Source organism: Monodelphis domestica, chromosome 1, assembly GCF_027887165.1.
Source record: "Monodelphis domestica isolate mMonDom1 chromosome 1, mMonDom1.pri, whole genome shotgun sequence".
In the NCBI taxonomy this organism is placed as follows: Eukaryota; Metazoa; Chordata; class Mammalia; order Didelphimorphia; family Didelphidae; genus Monodelphis; species Monodelphis domestica.
The window spans coordinates 739336413-739349873 of record NC_077227.1 but is presented as its reverse complement, the minus strand read 5'-3'; the positions used below and the strand labels follow the sequence as shown (position 1 = coordinate 739349873).

Sequence of the window (13461 nt, the reverse complement as noted above, 5' to 3'; positions counted from 1 at the left end):
AGTGGATAGATAGAGGGAGGGAGGGAGAGAGAGACAGAGAGGAAGAGAGAGGGGAGAGATGAGAGAGAGAGGTAGATAATATAGAGTGCTTCTGAGAAAGGACTTGAGATCATACCATATTGGGATCAGTGAGAGGAAGGAACTAGATAGCTGTATTTACTATCTGAAGAGCTTTGGGGCAGATAAAGGATTAGACTTGTGCTAGTCATTCCCTTCCCCAGACTCGACTCCCCAAAGGGCAGACCTCTATTGGAAGCTGCAATTCCCTGAATATAAGGAAAGACTTCCTAAGCATTAAAATGCCCTAGGGGCATCCAGGTGGCTCAGTGGAATGAGAGTCAGGTCCAGAGATCTGGGTTCAAATCTCATCTCAGACACTTCCTAGCCATGTGACCTTGGGCAAGTCACTTTACCCCCACTGCCCAGCCCTAATCACTCTTCTATCTTGGAACCAATACACTTCATTGATTCTAAGATGAAAGGTAAGGTTTGGAAAAAAGAAATGCCCCCAAATACAATGGATTGCCTTGGGAAGGGAGTGAATTCCCCAGAATTGAAGGTCTTTAAGCCAAGGCTGGGTGACCTCTTATCAGCAATGCTTTTGGTGGAATTCTTTGTCAGCTAGAAATGGTGCTCTGTGGCTTTGGAGGGCCCTTCTAACTCTGAGACTGATTCTTTAAAGTCCCTCAAGTTGTCAGCTGGGACTAGATCCAGGTCTCCTTATTCTTAGTCCAAGATTCATTCCACTCCCATCATTCAGCTTTCATCTAATCAGTGAGCTCCAAGGCACAAGTCACTTCATCTCTGATGTCCTTGGTTTCCCCATCTGTAATCTGAGGGAGTTACACTAGATGACGTCTAAACCCCACGTGTCTCTGTGCCCCCCTCCAAGACCCCTCCCTTTTCAGCTGTCAATCTATAGCCTGAAAGTTTTAAAAAATTATTAAAATCTTTTATTTTCACTCTTATTTCACTCTTCCACGTCCCCTCTCTAGGGAGCCATCCCTTGTTAAAAAAAAAAAAAACCAACCCAACAGAACTTTAAAAATTAAGAGGAAAAAGAAGGCTGTTCATTAAAATCAGCAAACAAATTCTCTGGCTCTGACCGTATGTATGCTATTCCCAAAGTCCCTTATTTTCTCATCTCTTTTTCTAGAGTCACACTTGGTCGTTAGGAGCATGTTGTTGTTGAGTCATTTTTCATTTGTGTCTGACTCTTCATGATGCCATTTGGAATTTCCTTGGAAAAGATACTGGAGTGGTTAGCTATTCCTTCTCCAGCTCATTTGACAGATGGGGAAACTGAGGCAGTTATGTGACTTGCCCAAGGTCACACAGCTAGTACGTGTCTGAGGCTGGACTTGAAATCAGGAAGATGTCTTTCTGCCTCCAGGCATGTCACTCAATCTGATGTGCTACCTAGCTGCGCCTACCATCAATGAATTAATGCATCTCTTTCCTCAGTTCTTCCAACATGACTTAGCCCCCTTTTGTTGACTTTTTTCCTTTTAAACTCTTACCTTCTGTCTTGGAATCAATACTGTGTATTGGTTTCAAGGCAGATTAACAGCAAGAACTAGGCAATGGGTGTTAAGTGACTTACCCAGGGTCACACAGCTAGAAAGTGTCTGAGGTTAAATTCGAACCCAGGACCTCCCATCTCGGGGCCTGGTTCTCAATCCACTAAGTCACCAACTGCCCTTCCATTTTGTTACCTTTGCCAATTAGTTGAGTGTCAGCTGAAATCTCAGAGCTATTTTGATGGATGTTTCTTGTCTTTTGGGTGAATTGGAGCCATTTTTCATAAGGCTGTTTACAGCCGGCAATTCTTTTGAGAACTGTCTGTCCACATTCTTTGACCACGTACCCATGGAGAAGGGCTCATCAAAGAACAGAAGTCTGAGAGCGTGAGCCTCCTCTCTCCAGCCAAACCCCACCTCTCTTCCTGCCCCAGCCCTGGGGGACACGTTCTTAGTGCACCCCAAGAGCTCTTGGCTCCCCCCTTCTGTACTTTTGTAAGGGTTGCTGGGACTTGGACCTCTAAAGGCATTAAAGCACACTGTCCTGGGGGCCTGGAAAGCTCCGCTCCGAGAGCTCGGGATGCTGGTTTCTTCCCATTTTTCACGCCCATCATTTGCTTGGTTTCAACATCGGTTGAGCTCAAGCCTTCACATGCCCTCAGACAAGACTCTGTAGGGGAAAGAGCACTGGAATCCCAACGGTTCTGTTTCCTGCCTTGGGCGAATTCCTCTGGGCCTCCATTTCTTCATCTTTAAAATTGGGATTTGTTTGGATGGGACAAGCTCCAGGTCTCCCCATTCCCATGTCCTCCTAGTTTCTGGCTGTGCTCGTTGCTCTCCTCCAAGGTTCCTTTCAGCTCTAAATATGTGAGCAATCAATCCACCAGTCGATCAACAAACACTTATTCAGTGCTTACTGTGTCCCAAGCACTGGGCACGCCAAGGCAAAGAGACACAAAAGCTGCGTTCTAGAACAATACCAGATGCTTTTCTGGCTCTTTAAAGATGACAGAGCACTCGTACATCCTGGGGTTAAGGGGCTGGAGGTATTTTTATCCTCATTTTGCAAATGAGGAAACTGAGGCTGAGAAAGACTCTTGACTCTACTGGAATCCCATAGCTAATGTCAGAGATGGCATTTGAACCCAGGTTTTCCTAAGTCCAAGCCTAGCACTCTACCCATTTTACTCCAGTGCCTTGGCACGGATGAGACTAAAGGCTCTAAGACTGAAAGTCAAGGGTCTTATCTGTAGCCATTTTCTACACTGTCATCAGCAAACTAGGGAAGGGGGAGGAGAAAAGAGGAAACATTTATACAGCACCTACAGTAATGCTAAATACTTTACAAATGTTATCTCATTTGATCCTAGAATCACCCGAGAAAGTAGTTTTTTTACAGATGAGGAAACTGAGGAAAACAAGTTAAATGACTTGCCCAGGGTCACACACCTAATAAGTAGAAAAGCACACGCTGAAGCTTGGGACAAAACCCCTCTCTATTGGCTGAGTCATTGTCAAGACTGGTGGGGGAGTAGGTGCAGGGGAAGGGACTCATGGGACTATTTCTTTTTCAGACCAGACCTGTGATTTCATTGGTGAAAGGAATTTCCATTGGGGAGATTCCTTCTTTTAATACTGATCAGTCTCTGCTTGACAGTTTGTGGTCCTGTAGTGTTGATTAAAGTTAAGTTATTTGCCCAAGATCACATAGCCAGTATCTGTCAGAGGCAGGACTCGAACTCAGATCTTCCTGGCATTAAGACTGGCTTCCTATTACTGCCTCACCTCACATGGGATGGTGGAAGAAGTTGTCATTCTGGGGCCAAAGGAATTGGTTTCCAGTCCTCTGACTGATACTTCTGAGCCACAGATCCATTAGAGCCAAGATTTAGAGTTGAAAGGAACCACAGAAGCCACGAAACCCAATCATTCCTCCTCCCCTGGCTTTGCAGACAAGGAATTGAAAGAGAGATTGAGTGACTGTCCCAAGGTCACACTCCCCAGCATCTGAAGCAGACCCTTGAGCCCTAGCGCTCCCGATTTGAGGTCTGGCTCCCCTCTGCATAAAGGGGAAATGAATGAGTTGGTCTAGATGGCCTCTTCATTCTGTGACTCTGCTGAGGCCCTTCGCCTTCTCTCCTGCCATGGTGGACACTTGCACGGATCATGGGAAAGAGGCCACGTGTCTGCCTCCCATGAGTCATGACCGAGTGGTGCAAGACTTCTAGGGAACATCCGTCCCGTGCAAGCCCTCGATGGCCAAAGGTCTCGCAAGTTCCTTCTGATGAGAATTAATGGCAGCTAAGATGGGTTTATGTAACCTCCAGCCAACTGGGAGAAGAGCAGATGTGGGAAGATGGAATTCTGGGGCTTGGCAGATGTGCTAGAAAGGAGGTGTGTGGCTCCAGCCATACAGGGGACTCGGTTCCCTTTGATAAGCCTGGCATATCCTGAGTGGCCCAGGAACCTGACACCTAGAATGCATGGAGGATGGACCCTCAGTGGGGATGCCCATTCTTGTACTGTACGGGGCTTCCCGGCATCATGCTAAGCCTGCCTCTTCCCTAGTGCTTAGAACACTGGACTTGGAGGTTTCCAATCCTACCTACTAGGGTTGTGACCCTGGGCAGATCGCTCAAGCTCTCTGCCTCAGTTTCTTTATCTGTAAAATGAGAGGCTGGTCCTTGACAGCTTCTAAGGTCCCCTCTGGCCCTAAAGCTAGGATCTTGTGATTCTTCGCAAGCCTCCTCCCCATCATCGACCCGGGGGACTGGACGTCCATGTTGTCCGTGTCTTTGTTGGACATGGCCCCCTTCCCCAACCCGATCAAGAGCTCGGGCAGTGACCATGGGGTCTGCTGACTTTTCCCCAAGCTTCTGTTGTCTACACCTCCAGTGGCAGCCCTTTAGTTGGCATGAACACCTCTGGCTTTATAGTTTTAGTATAAAAAATAAAGTATATATTTAGACTTATTCCCCCCAAGTAGGGGAAAGAGAAAGACCATCACCCCTACACTGCCAGGCATTTTACAATGATTATCCCATTTGGTGCTGACAACAACCCTAGAAGGTAGGTGCTATTATTATCCCCATTTTACAGTTGAGGAAACTGAGCTTTTGTTCTGGGTCAAACAGCTAGGAAGTATCTGAGGCCAGATTTGAACCCAGGACTTCCCATCTCTGGACCTGACCCTCAATCCACTGAGCCACCCAGCTGCCCCCATCCCATAAATATTGGTGGATTCATTGATCTGGCAGCCTCTGACTGGTGCTCCCGACCAAGTTCTCTCAATTCCTTCCACAAGGAAGCCCATATGTGAATATGGATTGCCATTAACATCATGAACAACAACATGGTCTTTCTCAATCCCATGGGAAGAGTTACTAGACTTGGAGTCGGTAAACCCTGACCTGCATCGCGCTGTGGCCACTCAGCTGTCACTCGGTGTGGCCCTGGATATGTGGTTTAACTTCTCCCGAGTCTCAGTGTCCTCATCTGTAAAGTGGGGATAATAATGGGGCTGCCTCCTAGGGTTATTATGAGGACCCAATGAGGGAGAATGGCTAAAGCACTTTGCAGGTCTCAAAGCACTGTCTGTGTTAGCTATTATTATCTTCACTTGTTGGTTGGGGAAACTGAGTCTCAGAGAGGTCACAGGACTCATCCATGACCACACAGTATCAGGGAACGAGCCAGATTTCAGATCTAGGTGAGGCCTGTAGGACTGGCAGGACCCGAGTTGCAATTCCAGCTTCCTGGGCCTCGATTTTCTCATTTGTAAAATGAGTAAATTGGAAGGGATGACCCTCTGAGGGCCCTTCCAGCTATAGATCAGTATAAAATGGTGGCATGATAGTGAGAGGCCCCATGGAGAGTCTGGCCCAAGGCCACACCCATGGCGAGGGATGGAGGGTAGGTGGGAGGCGGGCAGCCCATCTCCTGAGATGCCCTAAGACAAACTGGGCACCAGGGCCACTTCTCTGCTCAGAGGGGCCAATTTCTCTTCCCAGCAACCCCTGGTGCGGCTGAGAGGAGGTGCCAACACCGGAGAAGGGCGAGTGGAGGTGCTCAAGAACGGGGAATGGGGAACCATCTGCGATGACCAGTGGAATTTGGTGTCTGCCAGTGTGGTCTGCCGGGAGCTGGGCTTTGGAAGCGCCAAAGAGGCCATCACAGGCGCCAGGCTTGGGCAAGGTAAGAAGCAGCTCATGGCATCCCAGACAAAGGAGCTAATGGGCCACCATGTGAGCCTTTCTCTTTTTGCCAAAGACCTCCCCAGCCTTTTCTTTCTCTCCTCTACTACTGGTAAACTTAGGCAAATGGGTACGTTGGCATGATGTATGCCTGTGGCAATTTTCCAAGAGTTCCTCTCCCTTCCTTCCTCCCTTCCTCCTCCTTCCTCCCTCTCTCCCTCCCTCTCTCCCTTCCCTCCTTCTGTCCTTCCCTCCTTCTGTCCTTTCCTTCCATCCTTCTGTCCTTCCTTCCCTCCTTTCCTTCCTTTCTTCCTTCTTTCCCTCTTTCTTTCCTTCCTTCCCCCTTCCTCCCTCCTTTCCTTTCTCTTTTCCTTTTTCCCTCCCTCCCTTCCTTCCTTCCTTTCCCCCTTCCTCCCTCCCTTCCTTCCTCTTTTCCTTTTTCCCTCCCTCCCTCCCTCCCTCCTTCCTTCCTTCCTTCCTTCCTTCCTTCCTTCCTTCCTTCCTTCCTTCCTCCTTCCTTCCTTCCTTCCTTACCTCCTTCTCTCCTTCCTTCCCCCTTCCTCCCTCCCTTCCTTCCTCTTTTCCTTTTCCCTCCCTCCCTCCCTCCCTCCCTCCTTCCTTCCTTCCTTCCTTCCTTCCTTCCTTCCTTCCTTCCTTCCTTCCTTCCTTCCTTCCTTCTTTCCTTCCTTCCTTCCTTCCTTCCTTCCTTCCTTCCTTCCTCCTTCCTTCCTTCCTTCCTTCCCTCCTCTCCTTCCTTCCTCTTTTCCTTTTCCCTCCCTCCCTCCCTCCTTCCTTCCTTCCTTCCTTCCTTCCTTCCTTCCTTCCTTCCTTCCTTCCTCCTTCCTTCCTTCCTTCCTTACCTCCTTCTCTCCTTCCTTCCCCCTTCCTCCCTCCCTTCCTTCCTCTTTTCCTTTTCCCTCCCTCCCTCCCTCCCTCCCTCCCTCCCTCCCTCCCTCCCTCCCTCCCTTCCTTCCTTCCTTCCTTCCTTCCTTCCTTCCTTCCTTCCTTCCTTCCTTCCTTCCTTCCTTCCTTCCTTCCTTCCTTCCTTCCTTCCTTCCTTCCTTCCTCCCTTCCTTCCTTCCTTCCTTCCTTCCTTCCTTCCTTCCTTCCTTCCTTCCTTCCTTCCTTCCTTCCTTCCTTCCTTCCTTCCTTCCCCATCCCAGCCACCCTCTCCTAAACCTGGTTCTGCTTATCTATACCTTTCCTAAAATGTAGTATCCAGACCTTAGTCCTGTACGCTGGTTGTGACCTGATTGGGAGAACATAGAGGATAGATCATCTCTCTCCATCTGGGAACTAGAGTATCATAGCCTTGGGGACTACCACATCCTTCTAAAGACTCATCTTGAGCTTGGGAGTCACTAAGCCCCCCTGATCTTTTTCACAGGAGCCGTTGGTCTAGCCATGCCTCCCCTATCTTGTATCTGAGAGGTTGATTTTGAAAAACCTTTTGTAGCTCCCCCTTACATTCATTCTTGTTAGAGGGACAATCTTGGAACCAGTAAGACCTGAGTTCAATTCCTGCTTCTGGCACGTAGCAGTTGTGCCACTTGTCAATGAGAGATTTAGTCAACAAGCCTTTATTAAACCATCAGTCAAGTGCCAAATGTTAGACTAAGGGCTGGGAATTCAGAGAAAGGCAAAATGATCCCATCCTCAAGGGGTTCACCTGCTAATGGGGGAGACACAGGCAAGGTACTCCATCCATACAAGATAGAAACAGGGTACACAGGCTGCAGTCTCAGATGGAAGGTATTAGCCCGGGTGGGGGGGGGGCACCGTGAAAGGCTTCTGGCGAATGGTGGGGTCAGAGAGGAGTCTTAAAGGAAACCAGGAGGGAGCACTGGTGAGGGAAAGGACAGTGGGCAGGGAAAAGGCATGGAGCTGGCAGATCCAGCTAGGGTGGGGAGCGGCCACTCACTCAAGCCCTCAGAGAGCCCACACAGTTTTCGAAGACTCCAGAGAGCCCCCAAAGTAAGTGTAGTTTTAAACTTTAGTAATGATAATGGCAGGGGGAAGGTAGGTGGCTCAGTGGATGGAGAGTCAGGCCTAGAGATGGAAGGTCCTGGGTTCAAATCTGGCCTTAGACACTTCCCAGCTGTGTGACCCTGGGCAAGTCACTTGACCCCCATTGCCTAGCCCTTGCCCTTCTATCTTAGAGTTGTTGCTAAAAGAGAAAGTAAGGATTTGAAAAAATAATGGTGATGGTGATGGTGATGGTGATGGTGATGGTGATGGTGATGGTGATGGTGATAAGCTTTAATAGTCTGTAACTCTACAAAGGCTTTAGGGACCTCCGTAGCAGCTTCCCACTGCGTTAGGAGAGGGAGTTCCCTCATCCAGGCACCCTCTACACCATGAAGTCCCAGGGCCATCCAGTCCAAGAAGGAGTTCCCTTGCCTTCCCCTTGGCCCGTCATTCGAGCCTGTGGAGGCATTTTTCATCCTGGACTGGCATCCAGCACATTATCCCTTTCAGAGACCTTCATGGTCTCTGCCAAGCTGATGAGCTTCCCATCTCTGCCTCCTTCACACCAATAAAAATGTGCCAGGACCGAGAGGGGATTCCCCCTGCCCTGGCACTCCCCTGGTGGCTCCCTCCAAGCACAAGGGTGACACAGCTAGGAAGTGTAGGAGGTCAGATTTGAACCCAGTACCTCTCATCTCTGGGCCTGGCTCTCCATCCATTGAGCCACTTGGCTGTCCTCTAAATTATTATTATTATCTGTACCCTGGAGGAGTAACTTCCCCGCTGCACTCAGTTTTGTCCTCTATAAAAAGAGGGGGTTGGACTAGACGGCTTCTGGACCCCTTCCAGCTTCTAGATCTATAATCTATGGGTGACCTGGGATGAGTCGTTTCCCCTTTTGCCCCTCAGATTCCTCCCCTGTAAAAGAAGGAGGCTACATGCTAGAGATTTGGCCTCTGAGCACCCAGTTCTGGATCTGTGAGCCTATGAACTCTCCACGAGGCTGGTGCTGCCCCTGACCACCACCGAGAGGAAATCTGGTTTCCATTACCTGTCAAGCCTGGATCGAGGGGACAGACGAGCTTTTAAAGGGGTATTTTCCCAACCTGAGTGCTAGAGGAGGCCTCTCACATACCAAACTTCTTCACACTTCCTCCCCAGACCCCGCTTCTAGGCATGGCCGGGGCTGAGGGCCCCTCACTCACAATGGACCGTGTCTTCCATTTCGGGTTTGAAAACAAGTCACAGGAGCATCTGCCAGGGCTAGAAGCAAGTGTAGATTTCATTGGAGGGTGAGGGGCTCAGCAGGGAGGGTCCCAGGCTGTGAGATGGGGCTGGGCGGCCACAGGGTCAGTGATCTCAGAGCTGGAAAGGTCTTTAGAGATGAGTACAGCCCCCTCATTTCACACATTCTACACATATTTCCAGCCCATCAGAAACACAATCCCAGAACAGAATGCAGTGAGGTCATCAGCCCCCAGACTTTAGGAAGAAAAGCCCAGAATAACCTGGAGGTCTGCCTCACACTTCATTCTCTTGTTTTTAATTTTCTTCTAATTGATGCCTTTTGTTTTTCGAAATACACACATTCCTTTTTTGAAAATTGGTTCCTTTTATTAATGTCTCTCTCTCTCTCTCTCTCTCTCTCTCTCTCTCTCTCTCTCTCTCTCTCTCTCTCTCTCTCTCTCTCTCTCTTCTCTGTCTGTCTCTCTCTCTGTCTCTGTCTGTCTCTCTGTCTTTCTCTCTGTCTGTCTGTCTCTCTCTCCTTGTCTCTGTCTTTCTCTCTCTCTCTCTGTCTCTGTCTCTCTCTGTCTCTCTCTCTGTCTCTGTCTGTCTCTCTGTCTTTCTCTCTGTCTGTCTGTCTCTCTCTCCTTGTCTCTGTCTTTCTCTCTCTCTCTCTGTCTCTGTCTCTCTCTGTCTCTCTCTCTGTCTCTGTCTCTCTCTGTCTCTCTCTCTACCTTGCACTGGACAATTAAAAAAATGAATAAATAAAGCCCCTCAACCCATACATGCAGGGGCAGTCAAGCATGTTTCCACGTTGGCAATGCCAATGGAAACGTCTCAGTATTTGAAGCTTCTCCCCAATGGCAAATGCCATCTTGGTTCCCTCGGTTGTGACTGATCGTTGCATCAATTCAAATTCTGAAAGATCTCAAAGATGGTTTTCTCTGCCAAGTGTTACTATTGTGCAAATTGTTCTTTCACTTCTGCCTGCTTCACTCTGCCTCAGTCCATCGAGATCTTCCCAGTTTCCTCTGAAATCGCCCATTTCATCATTCTTATGTCACAGGAATAGTCCACTCCACTCGGTTGCCAGTTTGTTAGTCATTCCCCAAGAGGAGGACATCGCCTCAGTTTCCAGATTTTCTTCTATAGAGTTCCTAGTGTGGGAAAGTCAGGGACTTCCACTTGGGGCCCAGCCTCAGGGGGGGTCTTTGGGAAAACTGGGAGGTTTCACACCCATAGAAATAGATCTCTCAGAGCCATCTGGGAGTTTTCTTCTCGGGATGCCCCGATCAAAAGTGGATCCATGCTTTGATGTGGGACGATTGCTTAGTTCTGCCCTGGTGTTTGAGAAGAGGTTCTGTGGGCTCGTGGTCAGGGAGGGAGCCTGGGGAACTGGAGAAATGTTAGCTGGAGGGGCCCAACAAGGTCACAAGAAATTGCAAAAAAGAGAGAGAAGATGTACAGAGGGCAAACGGACTTTCTCCGGCCCTGGAACATCTTCTCCGTAACGGCTAGGACTAGTCATTGAAACGCTCTTTCCCGGTCAGGAGGACGGGTCTCAGAGCCCGGAAGACCTAGGGTCCAGGCCTTCCTCTGACCTCCAGCTGTCTGGGCATTTCTCGGTGCCCCACGTCAGTCTCAAAGTCTATAAACCAGGAAAAACCTGCTGTTCACACCAAAGAAACCCCCGTCCAGATTGCAGTTTTGAAAAACCCTCATTTTGAGATAGTCCTCTTCTGGCCAAACTTTAAAAAGCTATTTGTTTTTCCTTTTAAAAGTCTATTCCTCTCCCAGATACTTCCCAGCTGTATGACCCTGGACAAGTCATTTAACCCTGATTGCCTCACCCCTGACACCCTTCTGTCTAAAAATTGATAACTAAGACAGAAGGTAAGGGTTTTTTTTTTTTGGGGGGGGGGGATGACTATGTGACCTCAGGAAATCCTTTAACCTCTTGAGGCCTCAGTTTCTTTGTTTGTAAAAATGAGTTAGGCTGGAGGACCTGTAGGAGTAAAAATGAATAAATATTCCTAGTATTTAAAAATATATAGGATGTTTAATAATGAATCAAAAGAGGGGAAAAGAAAAAAGGTCCTTTCAGTCCAGTGAGCAGAGCAAAGAGAGCCAAAGCCACAGGTGCAGCACTTTACCAAAAGCACAAGAAGAGCCCCACGGCGTGGCTCTCAGCCACGTTTACCTCCCGAGCATCCTTACGTAAGATGAGGACGTAACTTAAAGGATGCTGGGACTGTAGCTCAGGTGCAGCACATTTTCCACCTGCACAACCTCTAAGGTTAATTGACTGCAAACGACATGCAATCCCTCAATCTGACCCTTTAGACTCAATCTCATGGGGAAGAGCCGACAAGGACTGAGCTCAGTGTGCTTCCAGCCCCCCAGACTCCCTTTTAAGCTACAGTCTGCAGAGAAGTTGCTGGCCCAAGCTCACACTTGCTTTGCTCATAATCTTGTGAATTAGGGTGAACAAGTAAAATGACTTGGCTAGGATCACGTCGGCAGGAAGTCGAAAGAAGGGAGGCCAAGGGGAGTTCCAAAGGGATCTCAGCTCTTCCCCAGCTTCCATGGTTTGTCCTTTTCTTTCTTGTAGCCCCAGAGCTTCGCACATAGTAGGTGCTTAATTCATGTTTGTTGCCTGATGGACCAGGGTTGTTGTGAGGATTAAATGAGATGACACAGGTTATCCTTCGCAAACCTTGAAGCCTTATGGAAATACTGGTCATTACTAGAACCCAGGGCTCCCTTTTTTCAGGATACAGCTGAGTCTTAGGAGTTCCTTGTGATTCGGGAAGCATCCCCTTCCCTTCTCTGGACCTGTTTTTGGATCTTGGCTCTACCCCTCTTGTGTTATTGCAAGGAAAGCACTTTGACCTTCTCCCCTTCCCCCCCCCCCAATAATAAAGAATCTTCTTGAAATAACATTCTATTGATGTGCAATACAATAGAAAGCATAGTAGTTCTGGAGTGAGAGGACCTGGGTTCAAATCCTGCTGCTGACACTACCTGTATGACCTTGGAAAAGTCACTAAGCTTCAGTTTCCTCATCTGTAAAATAAGGGTGCTTGAGGCCCCTTCCAGCTTTTTTTTAAAAACATCAAATAAGCTTTATTACTACTCCATCCCCATTGCTAAACCTTGGCTTATAAGGATGAAAAGAAAATCCGTTCCTCACACAAAGATACAATGTCCACATTATTCAAGGGAAATAGTTTTTTTTTTTTAAACTCTTACCTTCCATCTTAGAATCAATACTGCGTATTAGTTCCAAGGCAGAAGAGTGATAAGGGCTGGGCAATGGGGGTTAAGTGACTTACCCAGGGTCACACAGCTAGGAAGTGTCTGAGGCCATATTTGAACCCAGGACCTCCCATCTCTAGGCCTGGCTCACAATCCATTGAGCCATCCAACTGCCCCCAAGGGAAATATTTTTTAAACCTTCAATCTCCAAGGGTACGTCAGTTGTTTTTATGATCATTACATGTTTTATTTCCCATTCCTATTACTCCTGTACACACTGGATATTATGGGATTCTACTCCTACCTATTCTGCCTCTAACTTTGTGTGACCTTAGATAAGTCATTTGCCTTTCTGGGCCTCAGTTTCCCCAGGTGTAAATTGAGGGGTTTAGACCCTCGAAGCTGTACATATACAATCCTGTGGCCTCTCTGGCCCTTATCTGTAAAATGAAGAAGGTCAAACTATGACATCTAAGCCCTAATTTTCTGTCATTTATGTCACTTCATTTTTTTTTTCAGTTATCCCATCCAAGAAATGGGATACCCATTACACGGTTTCTAAGTGCCCACTGTGGCACTCTGTTGGGCTCTGGGCACATACAAAAAACCCCAAGTTCTCGCCTTCAAAGAGCTAATATTCTATTAAGGGAAAGAGGGTTGAGATACAATATAGCCACAGATAAATACAAATTGTATATAAAATAAATGTGAAGGGGGCAGCTGAGTGGCTCAGTGGATGGAGAGTCAGGCCTAGAGATGGGAGGTCCTGGGTTCAAATCTGGCCTCAGATACTTCCTAGCTCTGTGACCCTGGGCAAGTCACTTGACCCCCATGGCCTAGCCCTTACCACTCTTCTGCCTTGGAGCCAACACACAGTACTGATTCCAAGATGGAAGGTAAGGGTTTAAAAAACAAAAAATAAAAAATAAATGTGAAATCCTCGGGAGGTGGGGGGCAGGTGCTGCTGGCACTGACCACTAGTGTAATCAGGGAAGGCTTCCTGTAGGAGGGCACTTGGGCTGAGCCTTGTTGGAAGCTGGCGTTTCCCAGAGATGGAGACGATGAAGGAGAAGATAGTTTCTTTTTCTCCCCTTTGCTATTCCCTGCTCTGCCAAGCCTTTGAGAGTCTTGTTGGGCTCCTCCCGGGGCAGCTTGTTGCTTCTGCTGCTTCCAGGGTCCCGCCGATGGGAGACGTCCACCAGGGCTCGCATGAGAGAAACGTTCCACGGGGCAGGACGCAGCCAGCTTCCCCAGGGTGTGTGTGGGCTGACCTAATTCTTCCCCAGGCAGCCCAGGGT

At 48.3% G+C, this 13461-nt stretch overlaps 1 protein-coding gene across 1 annotated transcript in view; it reads left to right on the top strand.

Annotated features, from left to right (window-relative positions):
• The window catches only part of LOC130456847 (lysyl oxidase homolog 2), a 130424-nt gene that overhangs the window by 75784 nt on the left and 41179 nt on the right, over positions 1-13461 (top strand). The window contains exon 6 of the mRNA XM_056814312.1: positions 5531-5714. Within this exon, the coding sequence (XP_056670290.1) occupies positions 5531-5714 (184 nt within the window). The remainder of the gene's footprint in view (positions 1-5530; positions 5715-13461) is intronic.